The sequence below is a fragment of the Oncorhynchus tshawytscha genome, linkage group LG10 (assembly GCF_018296145.1).
Source record: "Oncorhynchus tshawytscha isolate Ot180627B linkage group LG10, Otsh_v2.0, whole genome shotgun sequence".
Classification (NCBI taxonomy): Eukaryota; Metazoa; Chordata; class Actinopteri; order Salmoniformes; family Salmonidae; genus Oncorhynchus; species Oncorhynchus tshawytscha.
The window spans coordinates 29,428,364-29,452,589 of NC_056438.1; the positions used below are offsets into that span (position 1 = coordinate 29,428,364).

Below are 24,226 nucleotides of genomic sequence, written 5' to 3' on the forward strand. Positions count from 1 at the left end.
TTAGGGCAGAAGGTAGAATCTGATTAAGTGTGAACAGCAGGTTTAGAGAAGTTGTGACTCTTTTTATATGTAGGGTAGTAGATACAGTAGCCTTAGCCCTTGTATTTTTAGAAGAGCCCTTACAGATAGGGTGGGAAAACTAGGCTAAACTCCGTGACACAATGCAAGACTCAACCGGACTGGATTGTGCTGGCTCATTTTATGCTTAGGCAGTTTGGTGTGATGAATTTGAGAATCTGGTAGTAATCAGCTGACTGTCACTGGTAGGAAGGGAGGGATCAGTAGTAAGGGGGGCGGTTGTGTGTGTGTGTAACATTCCTGCTCTCTGAATACAGGCTTGCTTTCTGGCTTTTCCCTCAAATCTTACATGAGCCCTTCTGCGAATGAAACGATTGTTTGAAACTCCACAAACAAGACACACGCACACTTCGTCACACGGACATGCTAAAGTGGACATAAAATGGATTTTTGATTTGTTCTGAATGTGCTTTTTCCTTCCACGATGTCTTCATATTCTACTGATTTTAATATATGAATTGAAAATATACTGTGGTAATATTGTGTCGTCTGGTCTGTCGAAGGATAAGAGGGAGGGGTTTAGGAAATGTGGGTGGGACAACACATGGGGTGTGGAGTTAGGGGCGGGCTCTGGTTTGGAGCTTGCTCGTGAATGTGATTATGACGGAGCTAGAATCTTGCTAGAATCCCTAGAATGTTTTTCCATGTCATTGTCACACTACTTTGTTGCTCTTCCGTGGCTAAATAAAGGAACACGCGCTGTTCTTTTTAATACCGAGCATCGTGCAGATCCTCTCCTGGTCTTCTGCACTTTTTTTTTTTTCCCTTTTCTCTTTTTCGCTTGTCCACTTTGGTGCTCTGTCTCACTGCTGATTTTCATTGTGTTTTTTTTCTTCTGTACATATTATAAATATATATATAATAATAATTAAAAAAAGATCAATGTCAACATGGGTGAACTGTCCCTTTTTTATTTTTCCTACATGTACTCTGTGTTATCAGCGCACCGGTGGTGTTAGGTATGTGTATGTGTTTAATACATACAAGTCCATGTCTGCTAGTGTGTGTGTCTCCTCTGCCTGTGGTCGCTCAGTACCCTGAACACATCCAGTATCTGCCTCGCAGCCTGCCTGTCATCTCTACTTTGTCCTTGACTTGTATTATATATATTCATTCATTCATTCATTCAAATAAACAGTCAGACTGAAGACCCAGGCAGCTTCTCATCTAAAGGTGTACTCTACTCTAACACCGGATGAGTATGAAGGAATGTGTTCAATATGGAGATGCTTCAAATGGAATAATTCACATATTGCTGGGGAGGAGTGTTTGCGCTGTGGGCAGGGAAATGCTGGCTCTTTTTTTTAGTCAGTCTAATATAAAGTACTGCAGACATCCCTCTTAGGACTACTGCTGCAGTCGGCACAGTGTCTGCAGTAAGAAGACCCTCTCAGCAAAAATATACCAGCTAATCCCTTTCCAGCGCTATTTGCATCACATAATGATAAAGCTAGAAGTCATTACAGTGGAGAATTGCAGGAATGTGTGTACAAAACTTCATATTGTATGTTGAATTCAATGACGCTACTGTATGGTTGTGTGATATGGCAAATGCATCATTTTCACCCAGATATTGGTCTAAATGTATAGCATTTCAGGCTTAGAATTAGGCCATTATTTAAAATAATTATAGTGCAATTTGTACTGATTTTGAGCGTGATGTGCTCATTGACCTGACCTACAGTATGTGGAATCTCATTACTAAACTGACCCATTGTCCTTCGTCCTCCCTCCCCCCTCCCTCCATCCATTCCTCCCTCTCTTCTCCTGACGTGGCCCTGTGGTGGTGGGGAGCTGGTGACCTTGAGTGAGTTATTTATAGCGTTGGTGTTGGTGGCGGCGCTGCAGACGGCGAGCTGGGTACCAGACGCTCCTCAGGGGAGACAAAGAGAGATGGACCCTGGCGAAGGTTAAAATCAAACCTCACTGGATAGGTTTCCTCAAGTGGATGGCAATCACGTCATCAATTAGGTGATTTTGGTGACCTGGTGTAGGAATTCAGATGAATCCGATCGAAGGAGTCAATCACCAGGAGAGAAACAGTTTGCAGATCTAGCTCTAACATGGAGTCAATGGGGAATCAAGTGCTTTAAACCCATTGTTTTAGAACTGTAAACACACTGATACAATGGATGGTTTTATCATGAGATCTGATTCATCTGGATTAACTGAAACAGCTAGTTCACCATGAATTTCACATTTTCAAATATTGAAATCACATTAATGATGAAACTATGCGTCAAATGACACGCTTTTAATTATTATTATTTTTGACCTACAATCAGTATTCCAAAGATCACCAAACACCAGTCATGTATTCATTTCAACACCTTTTATTTACATCTTCCCCAAATACAACTCAAATGCCATTTATGCATCATCTACTTCCATCACGTTTGCCTCTCTTCTTCGGTTCAGTCCATCGTCATTTCGACAGTCTTGTCTATTTTTGTCCCTTCGCGTTTCCTTACAGACAGTCCTTTTAGACATTTCCCCAGTCCACCTTCCCTCTAGCCTGCCCCCTATCTCAGCCACTCAGCTCCGGCCTCAGTCGACGGGCCCCTGAAAGATGAGTTTGATGTGCCCCTGCTCGCCTGTCAGCCAGGTGCCGCAGAAGGGGCATGCGGCATGGAAGGCGTGCGTTCCGTGCGGCAGCGGGATTTGGCTCCAGCCCGCCACAGTTTTTTCAGAGCACACGTGGCCGCAGGGGCAGAAGGCGTGCGTCGGTGGCCCAGCGTCCAGGTACAGCCCGCCCTCGCAGCCAAGCCACAGGGGCACGTAGGGGCCCACGCGCCGGCACATGGGGCACTCCCTCTCCCCGGTACTCGCCGGAGCCGTCCCCCCGGGGCCCACGTTGTGGCCCTTGTCTTTCCGGTAGCCCCAGTTGTGGTAGCCGTGCACGTGACCACAGTTGACATAGACCCAGGGCTGCTTCTTGTCAACAATCTCTCGCCGGGCCAGGCTGGGGAAGGCCAGGGTGTTAAAACCCACGGGGCACTGGGGCCGGGCGGCATTCAGCTCCTGGCGGAGGGACTCCAGCTGCTTGAGGGTGGGGGTGCGGCGCAGGCCCGTCGGGGTACGCCACAGGAGGGTGGCACCGCACAGGTCAATCAAAGAGCCGTCCTGCAGGGTGTTGGACTCGTTCTCCACCTGGAGGGAAATGGGGTGGGGAGGAGGATTAAGGGGAGGATTCGTAAACAGGTACAGACAATACTATAATTGTCAAACCATAATTATTTGCATACATTGTTAACTTTTTCTGTGCCTTTGACTAATAATGTTTTTTTTGTTTCCCTATCCACGACCACTTTCTGGCACTGTGATCATCCTAGCCTGTCGCATACCATCAAGAATCGAATCAAACTTTAATGATTGATTCACAAAACATCATTCATAACTCATAGTTGGGAAACTCTAAAGCTCATCAGATGTTTAGCCTGACTGTGGAGTCCTTAATTTAACCGCCTACACATATATACTATACCTACACCAGTCAAAAGTTGGGACACGTACTCATTCAAGGGTCTTTCTTTATTTGACTATTTTCTACATTGCAGAAAAGTAGAGAAGACATCAAAACTATGAAATAACACATGGAATCATGTAGTAACTAAAAAAGTGTTAAACAAATCAAAATAGATTTTATTTTTGAGATTCTTGAAAGTAGCTACCCTTTGCATTGATGACAACTTTGCACACTCTTGGCATTCTCTCAACCAGCTTCCTGAGGTAGTCACCTGGAATGCATTTCAAATAACAGGTGTGCCTTGTTAAAAGTTCATTTGTGGAATATCTTTCCTTCTTAATGCATTGGAGCCAATCAGTTGTGTTGTGACAAGGTAGGGGTGGTAGACAGAAGATAGCCCATATTATGGCAAGAACAGCTCAAATAGGCAAAGAGAAACGACAGTCCATCATTACATTAAGACATGAAGGTCAGTCAATCTGGAACATTTCAAGAACTTTGAATGTTTCTTCAAGTGCAGTCGCAAAAACCATCAAGCACGGTGATGAAAATGTCTCTCATGAGGACCGCCACAGGAAAGGAAGACCCAGAGTTACCTCTGCTGCAGAGGATAAGTTCATTAGAGTTGCCAGCCTCAGAAATTGCAGCCCAAATAAATTCTTCACAGAGTTCAAGTAACAGACACATCTCAACATCAACTGTTCAGAGGAGACTGTGTGAATCAGGCCTTCATGGTCGAATTGCTGTAAAGAAACCACTACCGAAGGACCAATAAGAAGAAGAGACTTGCTTGGGCCAAGAAACACGAGCAATGGACATTAGACCAGTGGAAACCTGTCCTTTGGTCTGATGAGTACAAATTTGAGATTCTTGATTTCAACCACCAGAGTAGATGAACAGATGATCTCCGCATGTGTTGTTCCCACCGTGAAGCATGGAGGAGGAGGTGTGATGGTGTGGGGGTGCTTTGCTGGTAACACTGTCTGTGATTTACAAAGAATTTACGTCACACTTAACCAGCATGGCTACCACAGCATTCTGCAGCGATACGCCCTCCCATCTGGTTTGCGCTTAGTGGGACGATCATTTGTTTTTCAACAGGACAATGACCCAACACACCTCCAGGGTGTGTAAGGGCTATTTGACAAAGAAGGAGAGTGATGGAGTGCTGCATCAGGTGACCTGGCCTCCACAATCACCTGACCTCAACCCAATTGAGATGGTTTGGGATAAGTTGGACCACAGAGTGAAGGGCCAAAAGCGGCCAACAAGTGCTCAGCATATGTGGGAACTCCTTCAAGACTGTTGGAAAAGCATTCCAGATGAAGCTGGTTGAGAGAATGCTAAGAGTGTGCAAAGCTGTCATCAAGGCAAAGGGTGGCTACTTGATTCCATATGTGTTATTTCATAGTTTATATATATATATATATATATATATATATATATATCTATATATATACACACACACACATATACAGTCGTGGGCAAAAGTTTTGAGAATGACACAGAGAATGACACAAATATTAATTTTCACAAAGTCTGCTGCCTCAGTTTGTATGATGGCAATTTGCATTTACTCCAGAATGTTATGAAGAGTGATCAGATGAAGAGTGATCATAACCGCCAACGATAAAAGACAGTACTGTGCAGCCGTCTTCATCGACCTGGCCAAGGCTTTCGACATTGTCAATCACCGTATTCTTATCGGCATACTCAATACCCTTGGTTTTTCTAATGACTGCCTCGCCTGGTTCACCAACTACTTTGCAGACAGAGTTCAGTGTGTCAAATCGGAGGGCATGTTGTCCGGACCTCTGGCAGTCTCTATGGGGGTACCACAGGGTTAAATTCTCGGGCCGACTCTTTTCTCTGTATATATCAATGATATCGCTCTTGCTGCGGGCGATTCCCTGATCCACCTCTACGCAGACGACACCATTCTCTATACTTCTGGCCCATCCATGGACACTGTGCTAACTAACCTCCAAACAAGCTTCAGTGCCATACAACACTCCTTCCGTGGCCTCCAACTGCTCTTAAATGCTAGTAAAACCAAATGCATGCTTTTCAACCATTCGCTGGCCGCACCCGCCCGCCCGACTAGCATCACCACCCTGGACGGTTCCGACCTAGAATATGTGGACAACTATAAACACCTAGGTGTCTGGCTAGACCGTGAACTCTCTTTCCAGACTCATATTAAACATCTCCAATCAAAAATCAAATCTAGAATCGGCTTTCTATTTCGCAACAAAGTCTCCTTCACTCGCGCCTCCAAACTTATCCTAATAAAATGGACTATCCTACCGATCCTCGACATCGGCGATGTCATCTACAAAATAGCTTCCAACACTCTACTCAGCAAACTGGATGCAGTCTATCACAGTGCCATCCGTTTTGTTACCAAATCACCTTATACCACCCACCACTGTGTCCTGTATGCTCTAGTCGGCTGGCCCTCGCTACATATTCATTGCCAGACCCACTGGCTCCAGGTCATCTATAAATCTATGCTAGGTGAAGCTCCGCCTTATCTCAGTTCACTGGTCACGATAACAACACCCACCCGTAGCACACGTTCTAGCAGGTATATCTCACTGATCATCCCCAAAGCCAACACCTCATTTGGCCGCCTTTCCTTCCAGTTCTCTGCTGCCAGTGACTGGAAAGAATTGCAAAAATCGCTGAAGTTGGAGACTTTTTCCCTCACCAACTTTAAACATCAACTATCTGAGCAGCTAACCGATCACTGCAGCTGTACATAGTCCATCTGTAAATAGCCCACCCAATCTACCTACCTCATCCCCATATTGTTTTTATTTGATTTACTTTTCTGCTCTTTTGCACACTAGTATCTCTACTTGCACATCATAATCTGCTCATTTATCACTCCAGTGTTAATCTGCTAAATTGTAATTATTTGCTCCTATGGCCTATTTATTGCCTACCTCCTCATGCCTTTTGCACACACTGACTTTCTTTTTTCTACTGTGTCATTGACCCATTTATTGTGTTATTGGCTTGTTTATTATTTACTCCATGCGTAACTCTGTGTTGTCTCTGTCACACTGCTTTGCTTTATCTTGGCCAGGTCGCAGTTGCAAATGAGAACTTGTTCTCAACTAGCCTACCTGGTTAAATAAAGGTGAAAAAAAATAATAATTTGCAATTAATTGAAAAGTCCCTCTTTGCCATGCAAATGAACTGAATCCCCCCAAAACATTTCTACTGCATTTCAGCCCTGCCACAAAAGGACCAGCTGACATCCTGTCAGCGATTCTCTCATTAACACAGGTGTGAATGTTGACGAGGACAAGGCTGGAGATCACTCTGGCATGCTGATTGAGTTCGAATAACACAGTGGAAGCTTCAAAAGGAGGGTGGTGCTTGGAATCATTGTTCTTCCTCTGTCAACCATAGTTACCTGCAAGGAAACACGTGCCGTCATCATTGCTTTGCACAAAAAGGGCTTCACAGGCAAGGATATTGCTGCCAGTAAGATTGCACCTAAATCAACCATTTATCGGATCATCAAGAACTTCAAGGAGAGCGGATCAATTGTTGTGAAGAAGGCTTCAGGGAACCCAAGAAAGTCCAGCAAGCGCCAGGACCGTCTCCTAAAGTTGATTCAGCTGCGGGATCAGGGCACCACCAATACAGAGCTTGCTCAGGAATGGCAGCAGGCAGGTGTGAGTGTATCTGCACGCACAGTGAGGCGAAGACATTTGGAGGATGGCCTGGTGTCAAGAAGGGCAGCAAAGAAGCCACTTCTCACCAGGAAAAACATCAGGGACAGACTGATATTCTGCAAAAGGTAAGTACTGGGGTAAAGTGATTTTCTCTGATTAATCCCCTTTCCGATTGTTTGGGGCATCCAGAAAAAAGCTTGTCCGGAGAAGACAATGTTGAGCACTACCATCAGTCCTGTGTCATGCCATCAGTAAAGCATCCTGAGACCATTCATGTGTGGGGTTGCTTCTCAGCCAAGGGAGTGGGCTCACTCACAATTCTGCCTAAGAACACAGCCATGAATAAAGAATGGTACCAACACATCCTCCGAGAGCAACTTCTCCCAACCATCCAGGAACAGTTTGGTGACAAACAATGCCTTCTCCAGCATGATGGAGCACATTGCCAAAAGGCAAAAGTGATAACTAAGTGGCTCGGGGAACAAAACATCGATATTTTGGGTCCATGGCCAGGAAACTCCCCATACCTTAATCCCATTGAGAACTTGTGGTCAATCCTCAAGAGGCGGGTGGACAAACAAAAACCCACAACTCCAAGCATTGATTATGCAAGAATGGGCTGCCATCAGTCAGGATGTGGCCCAGAAGTTAATTGACAGCATGCCAGGGCGGATTGAAGAGGTCTTGAAAAAGAAGGGTCAACACTGTAAATATTGACTCTTTGCATCAACTTCATGTAATTGTCAATAAAAGCCTTTGACACTTATGAAATACTTGTAATTATACTTCAGTATTCCAAGTATATCATAACTCTGACACTGAAGCAGCAAACTTTGTGGAAATTAATATTTGTGTCATTCTCAAAACTTTTGGCCACGACTGTACACACACGTGATCATCAGATAACAGATGCAGATATAACAGTAGTCCTGATAACCAGACAGGTTTGAGGCTTTATTCCCCCCCTCCCCCCACTGATGACGACCTCCCCCTCACCAATTTTCCCCTCTGTTGGGCCGAGCGCGTCTCCCGCAGGGCGAAGACGTTCCCGCACACCGAGATCTCCCGCCACACGCCTGGCGCCGGCTCCGACACGAAGTCTCCCGCCGGGTGCATCACCAGCACACCATTGGTGGTCAGGCCGTCCATCAGGCCGTCTGACGTTCGCCATTTGGCAGCCCGCTCCTGAGAGACCCACACACAAACAGACAGACAGAGGGCCAAGGTGAGGGACAGTGATGGATAAAAGCAGAGACAGAGAAAGAGAGAGAGAAGGGGGTAGAAGGAGAGGAAGAGGCAGAAAGAGAGTAAGGGAGAGAGAGAGAGAGAGAGAGAGAGATGGGTAGGGGGGGAGAGAGAGAAAATAAACAGCTAACATTGCTTTTCTGCACTGCTATATTTAGACCAGAGTAGACCACTATACTGACGAACACACAGCAATGCACACGCACACATAAACATTGCAGGGCATTCAGTCCCTGCAGTGGCAGTGTTATGATATTTTCTGTCAGTGGGCATACCTTTCAAAGCAGGCATGACAACAAGCCATTCAACCAGTGTTATTGTATAAGCCTTTCAGAACATTTATGTCCTAATATTTTGAATAAACTTCCTTTCTACCTCCATCCATCCATCTATCCCTCTCTCTCTCCCGCTCTCCATCCCTCCCACTCTCTCTCCATCCCTCGCTCCCTCTCCACCTCCACAGTAGCAGTGGGCCGAGCTGCCTGCCCGACTCCGCTGTCTGCCAAGGACATTGTGTGTGTGCCAGTTGTAGAGGAGGGAGCCGTGCGGAGGTTATTCAGCCTTCGCTTCATTGACAGCAGCTAGCAGCTATTGAGGTTTCTCTCCTGTATGTCTTGCACCGGCCACATGCTATGACGCTAAGATGAATTACGCAAGTCTATGTGGTGGGGTTAGGTTAGTCATCCGGATGTTATCTCATGATGATGTCACGACGTGGACACATTGTCCTATTTGTTTGTCCTTTGCAGTGTCAAAAAGGTCACATGTGGTGTCATGCTATTGTTGTCATCGATGCCATCATTTTGTTGTATATCTGTAGTCAACGAAAACCATTTTCAGTATAAACACTTATTTCTTGTGTGATATCCACTAAAGCATATGTAAGTATATCATAACTCTGTCTGGTATATGAACTATCTTGTCATTGCCCTTGGTCACTGTTGGCACGCGACGAACATTGACCAGTCAATCGTTTCAAAAACATTACCACCTTCCTTCATCTAATCCAATATGGCCGCCATTCCTGCCCCTCATAATCAAATGCTAGTGGAGGTCAGTGGCAGACTGGCGGTGTGGCAGCACAGTGTGTCTGACTCTGACCCTAGGGCCGACTCCCATCGATGGAGATGAGTACAGCTGGACTCCTGCCTCCAATGTCTTCCACAATGACAATGGCCCCTCTCCCTCCCTCTCCCTTCACCCCACCCCACCAAATGGCCTCCCCATCTCTCCCGTGCCAACTCTCTCTCTTTCCCCATTTACACTCCATGTTCATCTCGCAGAACCCCTTCGATAACTCATTCCCTGTATGGGCGAGGGGGATGGGGGAAGACAGGGAGAAGGGGGGGGGGACTGAGTGCCTCTGCCAGAATGGATCAAACACAAGCAACCCCCCTCTACTTCACTGCACTGGACCACTGCACTGTAATTTTAATGCAGTGTATTGTTGTGTTTGCTGATTTGAGTGGTTTTCAGCAAACACTCACACTCTCATGCACACGTGCGGGCAAGCACACGCACACACACAAACACAAGCATATGTGCACATACTTGCACACAGATATAGACAGAAGTGTTTGACGGATACAGTTACATATCGGGATATTATTTTTGCACTAGTTGGCTGTAGCGGCACCAAAACTGCAGTATTTTTCCTTCATAGCTTGTTCTTCATCTTCTTTTTAAATTAGGGAGCCAATTTGTTTTCAGCACTTTTATATCCGTGACTGATCAACAACACTAGTTTTCTTATGGCTCTCTCTTGTCCCCCAGCAGCGGACATACCGTATGGTGGGAAATAGGTTTGGGACATCAAATCGCAATAAAATCACAGTATTGAATCATAACACAGTACATACAGAAGTGTGAGAATCGTGAGCATCACAACACATAACGTATCGGCGCCGAAGTATCGCGATAGTATTGTATCGTGAGGTCGCTGGCAATTCCCAGCTCTAACACACACGTCACTCACATACCCCAATAAACGACTTACTGCATGTGCGTATCTGTACTTAACTATTTATATTTTGGACAACTTTTTACTCCACTATATTCCTAAAGAAGATATGTACCTTTTTATTCCCATACCTTTTCTTGACACTCAAAAGTGCTCAGGAAGGACAGCAATATTGTCCAATTCACACATCTATCAATATAACGCGTTGTCATCCCTACTGCCTATGATCTGGTGGACTCACTAAACACAAATACTTCATTTGTAAATGATGTCTGAGTGTTGGAGTGTGCCCCTGGCTGTCCGTAAATTAAGACAATTGTGCCGTCTAGTTGATTAAAACTTCTTTGGGATAGGGGACAGCATTTTCACTTTTGGATGAATAGCGTGCCCAGAGTGAACTGCCTCCTACTCAGTCCCAGATGCTAATATATTAATGTTATTATTAGTATTGGATACTCCGAACACTCCGAAGTTTCTAAAACTGTTTGAATGATGTCTGTGAGTATAACAGAACTCATATGGCAGGCAAAAACCTGAAACAGTTTGTAGTTTTTGAACTTATCCCTATCGAATACAAAGTGAGATATGGGTCAAATTGCACTTCCTAAGGCTTCCACTAGATGTCAACAAAGTTTAGAACGTTGTTTCAGGCTCTTACTCTGAAGTGGGACCGGATGAGAGCTCTTTGAGTCAGTGGTCTGGCAGAGTGTCACAGGCTCAAGACGCCCGGTCACGAGAGAGTTAGCTCTCGTTCCATGGCTTTTCTACAGACAATGGAATTCTCCGGTTGGAACATTATTGAACTTTTATGATAAAAACATCCTAAAGATTGATTCTATACTTAGTTTGACAAGTTTCTTCGACCTGTAATATAACTTTTTGAACGTTTCGTCCGAATGGACCAGATCGCGCTTTTGGATTTGTTTACCAAACACCCTAGCAAAAGAAACTATTGGACATAAATGATGGACATTATCGAACAAAACAAGCATTTATTGTGGCACTGCGATTCCTGGAAGTGCATTCTGATGAAGATCATCAAAGGTAAGTGAATATTTATAATGTTATTTATGAATAATGTTGACTACCCAACATGGTGGATATTTCTCTGGCTGGTTTGGGCTCTGAGCGCTGTTCTCAGATTATGCTTTGTCCGTAAAGTTTTTGTTGAAATCTGACACAGCAGTTGCATTAAGGAGAAGTGTATCTAAAGTTCTATGTATAATAGTTGTATTTTCATCAACATTTATTATGAGTATTTCTGTGAATTCATGTGGCTCTCTGCAATATCACTGCATGTTTTAGAACTATTGAACGTAACACACCAATGTAAAATAAGATTTTGGGATATAAATATGAACTTTACCGAACAAAACATACATGTATTGTGTAACATGAAGTCCTATGAGTGTCATCTGAAGAAGGTCATCAAAGGTTAGTGATTCATTTTATCTCTATTTCTGCTTTTTGTGACTCCACTCTTTGGCTGGAAAAATGGTTGGGTTTTTCTGTGAGTTGGTGGTGACCTAACATAATCGTTTGTGGAGCTTTCGCTGTAATGCATTTTTGAAATCAGACACTGTGGCTGGATTAAAGAGAATTTTATCTTTAAAATGGTACCTAATACTTGTATGTTTGAGAAATTGGATTTATGAGATGTCTGTTGATTTGTATTTGGCGCCCTGCAATTTCATTGGTTTGGCGAGGGATTCCGGCTAGTGGAACAGGGTTCCCCAGTCCTAGACAGGTTTAACATAAGGAATTTGAAGTCTAGCATTTACTTTTACTCTAGTATGACAATTGAGTACTTTTTCCATCACTGTACATTTAAAACCAGATACTTCTATACTTTTACTCAAGTAGTATTTTACTGGTTACCTTTCACTTTTACTTGACTCATTTTCTATTAAGGAATCTTTACTTTTCCTCAAGTATGACAATTGAGTACTTTTCCCACCACTGCACACATACACTGTATCAATTTAATCACGGCTCCTTGATTCCCATAATTCCCATTTCTCTGCAGTTTGTGCGAACGTGTGTGTATAGAATCCAACAATGCTGTCATAAATCTAATCCGTTAAAAAAGCCGTGGCCCTCAGACCCTGAAAGCAAATGCGGCCTGGCAGTCCCGGACGTGTGTCTATTGATATTTACCATTGATAGTCTTATCTCTAAACAAAGTGAGGCTAGGGCTGTTTTTGTGGTTGGGCGCTGGGCCAACGAGAGGCAATAGCCCTAAGGCGAAGAAGACGCACCAGTGGAATGTGTGTGTGTGTGTGTGTGCGCGTATAGGATGGGGCCAAGAGATTTCTAATTTGTTTGTCCAGTACAGACGGGTAATTTGTGTATGAATATACACCTCAAATAAATATTGCCCAAGAAGCAGACCACATGGTGAACATTCACACACCCACTAACAACTCCTACACACCACACCACCATTTCCTCCCGGACTTCAATCAATCTCCACAGTATATCACACGTGGTGACGCTCATCACCGCGATGACATGTTCGGGGTGTGATGTCGCCCATGCTGTCACTCACACTGTGGCCATCACCGCGACTCACCCCCAGGAAGATGTTTTTGGAGGAGTCGAAGCCGGCGGCGTAGATGCGGGCCGTGTAAGGGGCGTTGCGCTCGCACATTATGCGGCACGCGTAGCGGGAGATTGTGCTCTGGGCCGACTGCCCCCCTCCTCCGACCCCCTCGCCTGCCGCCCCCTGGACCTGCCACCCACCGCCACCACCACTGGTGCTGCTGCCCGCTGTGTCCGTCACCACAAAGTCAATCATGCTCTCTGTAGAACGCCCGATCTGTAGGGCGAGGTAGGCCATAGGAGATAGAGGGAGATTCATGGTTAATAGAATTATAGAATAAAGTACAGTAGAATACAGTAGAATAGAGTAGAATAGAATAGAATAGGGTATATGAGTGGAAACATGTCTTTGGGGAGGAGGGTGGTAGAAAAACTCAATTCCATTTCAATCCCACTGAAGACAGGGTATCATCTGGAGTGTTGTGGAGAAATGCCCACAACATACCAGCAAACAAGTTTTGTTTCCTCCCAGGCTGCCAGGAGATAAAATGGCAGCCTTGTCACAGCCCCTGGTTGGAGAGAGAGAGCAGACAGATGAACAGATGGGACCGCAGCCCTGGAGCCTGCAGCACCTCAGATCCATTCTGCCCGCAGGAGTTTGGACTCCTTCATTCATCACTGGGATGAGAGATAGACAGCTAGAGCAGTCTGTCGCTGTCCGAAAGGAGAGGGGGAGGGGAGAGCGGGAGTCTGCTATCTAACACACAGGAAATAAACCCTCTCCTCGCTCCTCTTCTGACGGTGTGCGGCCCCCAAACAGTACCCTTATTCCTTATGTGATGCACAGACGTTGACCCCTATGGGCACTGGTCAAAAGTAGAGCACTAAATAGGAAATGTCATTTAGGATGCACACACTCGGTTGTCAGTTTCCAGGTCATTGTCGTGCTGAAGTGTTGGGGCTCTGGCTGACTTGGCATGTCATGTGTAGGTAATATAAAAGAGGACTCACCTGAAACATGTCTGTGTTGGTGTCATGAGTGTACTCTACAATGACCGAGTGACTCCTGGACAGGGTGTAAGAGATGCTGTGCTGGCTTTTGTTGCTGAGGGCCTGTCGATGCAGAACACACACATATACAGGAACCAGGTCATATAGCCAGCTACTCAGGTAAGGGCATCCCAAAAGTTTTGCCTGCTTGGGAATGTATTAGTACCATATGTGGTAAGCGTTGATATAAACAGAATCGTACATACAGTTTGTACTTTTCATTCCTGCACACAGAACATTTCTAGAGTTAATGAGTAAACATTTCTAGAATTATTAAATAGTGTTTCAAACTGTGAAAGACTGTCTAAATCTAATGCGAATTAGACAGTCACCTCTCACCTTTGACACCAGAGGGGTGGAGACATTGTGGATGACATCAGGTTTGACCCCGTTGGCTTTGGGTCTCTTGTAGAGGGCCAGGCGACTTCTCCTTCGCCCCTTGTCCCCATTGGCCAAGGAACCATTGTGCCTGAGTACAGTATGGGTCATAATATAAAACACTTTTTCAATATACAACCAAATATACTTTACATTTGTATTGGTTGGCAGCCTATCTCCCCCATTCAGTTGGGATTGAGGCTTGCATGTATTGTCCTAATACATATAGTTGGATCTACACAACAAATTAGACAACAACTTTAGACTACCTATGAGATGTGAACATGTGACACACTTTGGGGTAAACTATTCCTTTAAAACTGGACCAAATGGCTTGAATCTCAATCCATAAAGATTAATTTGGTTCTGAGGGGAATATTCCCTATATGGGTTAGTCTGCCTATGTCCTGCCTATTACCTGCCCATGTCATGATTGGATAGGGCTCATAAAATGTCTGCAGCTGGCATTACACTCCCTCTTAATAAAATCCATAGAATAGTCAGCCTTACTCATTATCCACAATTATTATATACCATCACTGCATGAGTGAGTAAGATATGAGTCTACAATTCTCTCTCTCTCTCCCCCTCTCTGTCTCTCTCTCTCTCTCTCTGTCTCCCCCTCTTCCCCCCCCTCTCTCTCCCTCTCTCTCTCTCTCTTGGCAGTTGAGGGTGTAATTTGCCTATTCTGCCCCATGACTCTTACAATGGCATCATTGTAAGGGAGTCAAATGAGCTCTTTTTTTTATGAGCCACTGAAACGGAAAGAAAGATAGATACTGTGTGTGTCTAGGAGCTGCAAGGGCTAGTCTTTTTGGCTTTGTAAAGAAGGTAGGAAGGGGGGTTTCTTCTAACTGACAAGGATAGCTTAAGAGTATACACACAACCACTGAGACTTATGAGTCCATATAAATAACGATTCTTCAAGGCATGGCGTGTATAACACAGTCTGGGATGAGATGAATGGTATGGGCAACTGTTGTACATATTAACCACTGTTGAAGACACATAAGCAAACACGCACAGAAACACCCACCCACCAACACACACACAGAGGGACAGGTAACCCACCCTAAGACGATGAGCTCCCCGTATTTGACGGGCTCCTTGTCCCCGGGGAAGAGTCCGTCGTGGGGCGTGGAGCATGAGCCCAGGGGAGGCGAGGGCTGGCTCTTGTTGCAGGACGGGCGCAGCTCCAGTGAGGGCGGGGGACACAGGGCCTCCGAGCTACCCTCCAAAACCATGCCCGCCGGCCACAATGTGGGCTCACAGCTGGGAGGGAGAGAAGGGGGAGGGAGCGAAAGGCGAGGGAGAGAGCGAGAGAGACAGAAAGAGATATAAGAGACACTCAAGACAATCAGTGCACCAAGACAAGGATACAGCTGTAGGCAGTCAAGATGTATCATCAGCGCATCAAAGAGTTCAATATTCAAATATACATGGCCTTTAAACAAAGACGCAGCATTTGTGGTCCTACTCAGACAGTCATCATGATGCTGTCGCTATACTTAGAAGTTTAATTGTCATACTGCATTATGTGACAAAACAGAAGTACTCTCTCTTCTTTGCTGACTTAGTGCATTTGCAGAGTGTGTGTGTGCGGGCGTGCATGCCTGTGTGTGTGAGGGCGTGCATGCCTGTGTGTGTGTGCGGGTGTGCATGCCTGTGTGTGTGTGTGTGTGTGGGAGTGCATGCCTGTGTGTGTGTGTGTGTGTGTGTGTGTGTGTGTGTGTGTGTGTGCGCGCGCACGCTAGACAGGCAAAACGAATAGGACTAGATGGGTACAAGTGAGCCAAGCATTTTCACGCAGGCAGTTAAACGCCTAAATCTACAGCCTCAGCTTGTACCACATTGTGTCTCTGTCTGACATATCCTACCATTGTTAAATGAACTCAAGTTCTATGGCCATTGGCAAGTGTTACTATAGTCCTTTGTAGGGCCAAGAATCACTCAAAACAAGAGAACATGTTTCCCAAAGCTTTTAAAGTTAACAACCAGATAACCATCAATCGATGTTCTGTCGTGTCCGAGATTCTTAACAAACCCTGTGAGAGCTGCAACTTTTCTCTGGGTTCAACATGATTGGTTTTCAGTTTTTACAAAAGGTTTATGGCTGCCTGGCTGGCTGTGGCATTTCAATGGTTCGATTGGGAGCACTGTCAAATGAAAACAAGCACTTGGCATTAAAGGAATTGGACTAAAAATATATTTTTTATGATAGTCTAATGCAATTGTATAATAGCACAGGGATACATTCTAGTGGTGCTTTACAGAAACAAGCATCACATCACATGAATTGTGAATAAAGGAAAGATGATTATCTCCTCAAACAGTGGGTGTACATATACAGTAAAATGTCTATTTACATTTAAATCCCTTGACATTAGCAAATGTACACAAGTCAAAAAAATCTCTGCATTCCCTGTCTGTGTTGGCAATGAGGCAAACACAGGTTCTATGCCAATGTTTATTATAAGTACCCTATTATCAATCAAAAGTGGGCGAGACCACCTACACCACGAATCCAATGAAGCCAGTGACATCACAGAGCCAGCCATAATAGACCAATGCCTTGTTCACTCTTTATGGATCATGAACATGGCATACCTACACAACAACAACAAAAACATGTTATGGTTATAAACAGACTGGAATTCCAACTCTGCTATATGTTATCTTCCCCCAGAAGTACAAATTGTCTGATCACAGAAATAGATGAACTAGAACTGACATTCTCACTCTGTCTATGTGTCTGATATCCTATATAATCTTGAGTTTGGGCAGTCCGACCTCAAAGCCCCATCCCTCAAAATGAACGGCCAGACCAGACAAAGAGCATGGGGACCACAGCTGTTCCGGCGAGTTGTCAATTGCATCACGACGTGAATATTAGACCTTATTCGATATAAACACGTCTAATCGGAGGCCAACACAGAGAACATCCCCTCGTAATGAGATGATGGACGACAGAGAGCAGATTTAGGCAGGCGGTCGCCATTTCATTACGGCTCTCCATTGCTATGGCTGGGAGATGGAGTGTTATAGGAGTAGGATGGAGATTAAGAATGGACACAGGGGAGGTAAAGGGAGTGAAAGAAAGAGGGAGGGGAGGGGTTGAGTAGGGAGAGGAGGATGAGACTGAAATAGAAAAACCATGGTGGCATGGCCGGATGGATGGATGGAGGAGGAGGATTGAGAGGTGGAGAGAAATGAGAGGTGGAGATACAAGGTACCTTGCACTGATGTGTACAAGCACAGACAGACCTAAAGCATGACACTAAAACCAAAGGGCAAAATGGGAAACCAGAGATGGACAATGAGAATAGGAGGGATGGAGGCAGACAGACAATGGGACTGAGAGAGGGGACACACGGTGTGCGTGGGCGGTGTGTGTGTGAGACAGTGTGTGTGTGCGCATGCTCGCCGGTGCAGGGGTTTGGCAGGGTGATGGATTACCTGTTCTCTGCCACGCACTTTCTAATCAACCCACTGCCACAACCTGGGAGTGGAGAGAGAGAGAGAGAGAGAGAGAGAGAGAGAGAGAGAGAGAGAGAGAGAGAGAGAGAGAGAGGGTGGGAGGGGGTTATTGAGAGAAAGAGACAGAGGAACAAAGAAAATCTGTGTGACAAAGGAAGACAAAGGGAAATGGAATAATAGAGAGAGAGAGTTTAAGAGAGATAGAAATGCAGTCCACAGTAAAAGACTGGGATGGTAGCTATAGAGACCGGAAAGGAATAGCGACCACCGATAATACACAGGTCAACAGACACAAAGGAAAACAATGAAACATAGCGACGTGTTTCACGATTTCCATTGCAGTTATTACACAGGGTATCACAACGTAATCTAACGTTTGTTATATTATCTTTGGTTGGTTTCATTAAGAACAACCTAAGCTCCCCCTTTCTCCAAATGTCTCCCTCCCTCCCTCTTCTTCACCACAATTCACCCACAATTCTCTCTCCTCCTACTGCAGAGGAAGGGTGAGTGTGTGTGGGTGAGAGAGAGAGAGAGAGAGAGAGAGAGAGAAAATGAGAGAGGAGTGAAATGGAGGGGTGAAGCTCTTCTATCTCCATCCAGTAAGAAATGAACAGAGAGCTAAATATACACACCAGGAAGTGATCTCAGGAATAAAATATGAATTCCTGACAACATTGATCACATTTTACTCCTTTCCAGACATCTTTTTGCACTTATTTTTTTATTTTCTCCCATATCTGGAGAAATGTAGCCACTATCATATCAACTGCATAGGATTATAGAGGCAACAATTTCCATTCGGTGATGGTTTGTGGTTTAACATTTGTAGCAGTGGTGAAACCGAAAAAGAGAGTTCTTCTACCTGGAACCAAAAGGGGTTTTTCAAATGGTTATCCAAGGGGGACAGCCAAATAACCCGTTTTGGTTCTTGATAGCACCTTTTTTCTCACAGAGTGTACTGCAGTGAATTCCATGGTATTGCCTCGTGTCAGCTTCTTCCTGATACTGGATATCACTGGGAATACATTTCCGCTGCACATGACCATACTGTCAGGGTAGCTGTGCTACTATCTGCAACATTTTATCGTGGTATGCAACACGACGAAAACATGGCAACGAGGGACTCAGATTTAGCACCTTGCTAAGAAAAGCAAGATGTTTGGCAGGAGATAAACTGAGATATGCCTTAACTCTACTCTACTGGTATGTTTAAATTCATATCACCACCACCACAATTCCCAAACATGTCCAATGCTAGCTGACAGAGGCTATCTAACCTACACAGTATGCACAGGCACATGAGGACATACGACACTGTCGGAAAAAACCTGAGTTATTGCATTGATTGCCAGTCAATTGTCGGTCATGGTCTATGGTGGCCAAGGTGTCACCTGTTATCGAAGCAGACACAAAGCCCGATAGCACTGGTGTTGTGTACTAATGGGCCTGCCTGATAAAGTCTGTGACCGGGCTAGTGCTGTGCAGTGCAGTGGGTGCTATGATGCCATTAATGGAGAGGGAACAACATACTACCTCAGAGACTGAGAGAAAGTGTGTGTGCGCGCGTGTGAGATTGTGTGTGTGTCTTTCCAACAAACTTCAAGAGGCTTCCACCTTCACCAGGTTAGAGAAATCACTCACACAATATTCTACACTAGGAGACAAATATTCTGAGTAAAGAAATCCTCCTTTCACATCAAGCTGGCACACAGGCATAATAGAGCCTGTGGTATCCCAATAGAGTGCTTAGTCAAACTCGGAGACAACAACAGCAACAACAACATCATCCATTACCAGGTTCAACCATCCATCCCATCCTACATCTTAGTCCAAGTTTTTTGTCTGTATCTTCTCGGAAAAGGGGCCCTTGTTCAGTGACAACACATTGTATTCCCCCAGAGTCACATTGGGTTATCTTTGCCAGGTGTTATTGACATTTTTTTTAGGTAATTGATTTTCGGTTCCAAGCACCCTTTTTACATGTTCAGAGTTGAGGATGTTCTCTTCCTTTACTGAGACTACTCTTTTTCAGGTTCAAATGGGTTCATATCTCAATAGCTAAAATGCACAAGTTAATATACGTGTATCTCAATGGTTCAAATGGCTTCGGCCTACACTTGGCCTAAGGTTCCCCTTAAGACTTCATAGTATTTTGTCGGTAAGTATACGTTATGTAATCTCTGTGTGTTATTGCCACCTCCACCTACCTGCTTGACCCCTCTGGCTTTACAAGAAGACACACAGGTGGGCCGCTCAGTTACCTCATCACCTCTTCACCGGTACCACACACACTCTGACTCACCCTCTCTCTCGCTCTCTCACCCTCTCTTTTTCTCCTTTCCTCATTACTCACCCTCTCGCTATCCCACTCTCCTCTCTTCCTCTCTCCCCCGGTCACTCATCCTCACTGTCATTCTCTATCCCTCCCTAGCTCTCTCTCTCGCTCTCTCTTTCTCTCAGTCTGTCTCTCTCTCTCTCTTTCACCCACGTGTCACAGCAGACAACCAGCTTACGGACTGCCTGTATGAGTAAGCATCAGTCATGCAGGATTCATCTGTGCGACTGTAGACAGAAGTCCATTTAAGACTGTGAAGCACGCATTTTGAATGGGATTATGCTTAAGTGTGAGGAACTTACTCATTAGGATTGTCTGTATTTACTCTTTGAAGTTGTAAACAGTATTAATGAAGTTGTGTATTTACCCTATAGGGGGAAGAGGAAGAATAGGAGGAGGAACAGGGGCAGGCAAAAGAGAAACAAAACAGACAGATTCCCAGTAGGCTCTAGCGAGGACACAGCAGGAGAACATCGAGGCCTCTTTAACAAGCACAGCAAGACCACAGCAAAACTACAGTACATGATGGGGAATAGGAAACTGGTTATATGGAACATTCAAATTGAGAATGAGATGCTGCAAACCTGTTGTTTGTGTGTGTGTGTGTGTGTGTGTGTGTGTCTGTCCATAATGTCTACTGTATACACACCATCATATACATGTAAACAGTACCAGTCCAAAGTTTGGACACACCTTCTCATTCAAGGGTTTTTCTTTATTTTTATTATTTTCTACATTGTAGAATAATAATGAAGACATCAAAACTATGAAATAACACATGGAATCATGTAGTAACCAATAAAGTGTTAAAAAAATCTAAATATATTTTATATTTGAGAGTCGTCAAAGTAGCCACCGTTTACCTTGATGACAACTTTGCACACACTTGGCATTCTCTCATCCAGCATCACCTGGAATGATTTTCCAACAGTCTTGTAGGAGTTCCCACATCGCTTGTTAGCTGATTTTTCTTCACTCTGTGGTCCAACTTATCCCAAACCATCTCAATTGGGTTGAGGTCGGGTGATTGTGGAGGCCAGGTAATGATCCATCACTCTCCTTCTTGGTCAAATAGCCCTCACACAGCTTGGAGGGATGTTGGGTCATTGTCCTGTTGAAAAACAAATGATAGTCCCACTAAGCGCAAGCCAGATGGGATGGGGTATTGCTGCAGAATGCTGTGGTAGCCATGCTGATTAAGCGCGTCTTGAATTCTAAATAAATCACAGGCCGTGTCACCAGCAAAGCACCCCAACACCATCACACCTCCTCCTCCATGATTCACGGTGGAAACCACACATGCGGAGATCATCCGTTCACCTACTCTGCGTCTCACAAAAACACAGCGGTTGGAACCAAAAATGGCAAATTTGGACTCATCAGATTTCCACCGGTCTAATATCCATTGCTCGTGTTTCTTGGCCCAAGCAAGTCTCTTCTTCTTATTGGTGTCCTTTAGTCGTTTTTGCCCCCAGCAATTCGACCACGAGATGACATTTTCCAGATTGACTGACCTTTATGTCTTAAAGTAATAATGGACTGTCGTTTCTCTTTGCTTATTTGAGCTGTTCTTGCCATAATATGGACTTTTACCAAACAGGGCTATCTTCTGTATACCACCCCTACCTTGTCACACAACTGATTGGCTCAAAGCATTAAGGAAAGAAATTCTACAAATTGACTTTTAACAAGGCACACCTGTTAATTGAAATGCATTCCAGGTGACTACCTCATGAAGCTGGTTGAGAGAATGCCAAGAGTGTGCAAAGCTGTCATCAAGGCAAAGGGTGGCAACTTTGAAGAATCTCAAATATAATCTTTTAATTTGTTTAACACTTTTCTGGTTGCTATGTGATTCCATATGTGTTATTTCATAGTTTTGATGTCTTCACTATTATTCTACAATGTAGAAAATTGTAAAAAATAATGAATAACCCTGGAATGAGTAGGTGTGTCCAAACTTTTGACTGGTACTGTATTTATATTCCAGACTCTGACATTGCTCGTTCTAATATTTTTTTATATTTCTTAAGTCTATGCTTTGTATTGTTAGGTAGGCTATTACTGCACTGTTGGAGCTAGGAACAAAAGCATTTCACTAAACCTGCGATAACATTTGCAAAATATGTGTACGAGAACAATACATTTGGATTTGATTTGTGTGTGAATGTGTGTGAGTGTTTGTGTGTATGTGTGTGTGTGTGTGAGTGTTTGTGTTATACTGTGCACATAATACAGTATGTGGCAAATTAACACAGATTTGTTAGACTGGGACCTTTGTTAATTTCTAAGATCTTTATCTATACAGCTTATTTTTTATACAATTATATATATTTTTTGTGTGTTGGACAAGAGGCCATAATGGAACCAAACCTGCTCTATAATATTTTTTACACTTCCAGGTTCCACAATGTATACTTGCACTCCAAAGTCTGAGGGAGTTGTGAGCCATCTTGTTCCCCATTATCATCATGCGTATAGGATTTTGTTTTCTCAGCAAGCAGGCCTCCCCAAATAACATAATTTGCCAAACAGCTAGCCAGAATAAATAGGCTATGCTCAGAGTCCTTCAGCTATGCGATAAGGCATAAGCTAAACATAGTTTGATATGTAATATAAACCAACGAAGCTACACACTGACTTGGGCACTGAGAACATGATCATGGCTGGTTCTGCTCTGTGCCTTCAAGGGCCAGATTGCAGAGGATTGCGTGTCCCTCTGCTATGCTCACGACGGACGCTTATGATCGCTATAGCCAAGGAGACGCAATAATTTTAATCAAGGACTTGTCATTTTGCTCATTATAATCATAGCCGTAATAGCATGGAAGATGACATTTCAGTTGGATATAAAAATTGCAGCTATTAAAACCTTGTTTAATGTAGGCTTGATGAAAGAACCATCGCAGGAAAAAAATATGTTGGGCTATACTAAAAAATGACATGTTATGGTGAAAAGTGATTATGATGGGCAGGTAATTACAATATCTTTAGGCCTACTGAGGTTAGTGTTTTTTTTATAGCCTACCCATTGTAATAATTGCTTATTTGTTTTAACGTTTCTCTGCTCCATAGCACAGCAGTCTTTGAGGCAGGGAAGTACACGAGGGAATCCACTGCACAGACAATAAATACTACAATAACAAGACATCGCCACGCACACAAGCACACACGCAGAGACAACAGAATAGCCTATCCGATCTGCTATCATGAATGTAAGAAAATTAAAAAAAGACATAAAACGGGCCAATTGTCAAACCACTTCAGCACCGAAACACACATTGATGGACAGTAGCCTAATTGAACAGGTTGGCAAATTAATCAATAAATACCCGCTAATGTGTGCCGAAGGAGGTCCGTTAGATTTTTTTATTCCCTTTTGGATTGTGTCAATCCCCGTGCGGCCTCAATATCGGACGTCGTGCCGTTGTTAAAACACCACCTGCGAAGGTATGTTGGATGGAACAACCATTGGACCGGACAGTCGGCATTGCCTCTCCGTTGTCATCGGGTACATCGGAGACTGCGAGATGCTCTTTCCTCCCGGAGACTATTCGTGGTCCAGACAGCCCGTTGTCACGCCCATCTCTCTTTAGCACTCTACCTTGGAAAAAACACAGGAGTAACGCCGACACACCATCGCCCACATTATTGCCTCTCTGCGGTTGATCAGGATTCCGCGATTCTTGCGTAAGATTTGCACAATGTGCTGGCTCCACCTACCTGCTGATCCCAGCCCATGCGCATGATGCTTGTACAGTACAGTTGGTAGGCTACTGTAAAGAGGCGCTGTTCAGGAAGGTACAGTTGCTAAGGCAGTGTGTAGATTATTCTGTGTGAATGATCATGTATTTTTTTTAAAGAAACACCTCCAGCTCTATATTATAGGGAGATGTGAAAATAGAGGTTGTAAAATTGAAGAAAGAGCAATCTGTTGACTTGCTTAAAATCGTATGTGCTACCACTTTCCAAGGGAAAATAACAGAAAATACACTACATGGCCA

General features: G+C 44.3%; 1 protein-coding gene across 3 annotated transcripts; it reads right to left on the reverse strand.

The window, feature by feature from the left end:
* Positions 1 to 2,395: 2,395 nt before the first annotated feature.
* LOC112260083 (E3 ubiquitin-protein ligase pellino homolog 1) lies at positions 2,396 to 23,928 on the reverse strand. Of its 3 annotated transcripts, none has more exons than XM_024434915.2 (8): positions 23,555 to 23,928; positions 17,864 to 17,906; positions 15,479 to 15,679; positions 14,369 to 14,498; positions 13,991 to 14,101; positions 13,011 to 13,256; positions 8,230 to 8,418; positions 2,396 to 3,228 (listed from the first exon to the last, which is right to left on the reverse strand). In XM_024434915.2, exons 3-8 carry the CDS (start codon positions 15,649 to 15,651, stop codon positions 2,626 to 2,628), a joined length of 1,452 nt encoding a protein of 483 aa, XP_024290683.1. In that variant the 5' UTR covers positions 15,652 to 15,679; positions 17,864 to 17,906; positions 23,555 to 23,928; the 3' UTR covers positions 2,396 to 2,625. The 3 variants fall into 3 exon arrangements, with proteins under 3 accessions (XP_024290683.1, XP_024290685.1, XP_024290684.1); XM_024434917.2 differs by having other exon boundaries at positions 13,991 to 14,092; positions 23,555 to 23,926; XM_024434916.2 differs by lacking the exon at positions 17,864 to 17,906.
* Positions 23,929 to 24,226: the final 298 nt, after the last annotated feature.

What these genes read in the sequence shown, in the direction of transcription:
- LOC112260083 (XM_024434916.2), bottom strand. Translation starts at nt 15,651, where the DNA reads ATGGTTTTGGAGGGTAGCTCGGAGGCCCTGTGTCCCCCGCCCTCACTG. An exon ending in CCACCCCTCTGGTGTCAAAG is followed by an intron (nt 14,102 to 14,368) that starts GTGAGAGGTGAC and finishes GTGTGTGTTCTG; the next exon opens with CATCGACAGGCCCTCAGCAA. An exon ending in CCAACACAGACATGTTTCAG is followed by an intron (nt 13,257 to 13,990) that starts GTGAGTCCTCTT and finishes CTCGCCCTACAG; the next exon opens with ATCGGGCGTTCTACAGAGAG.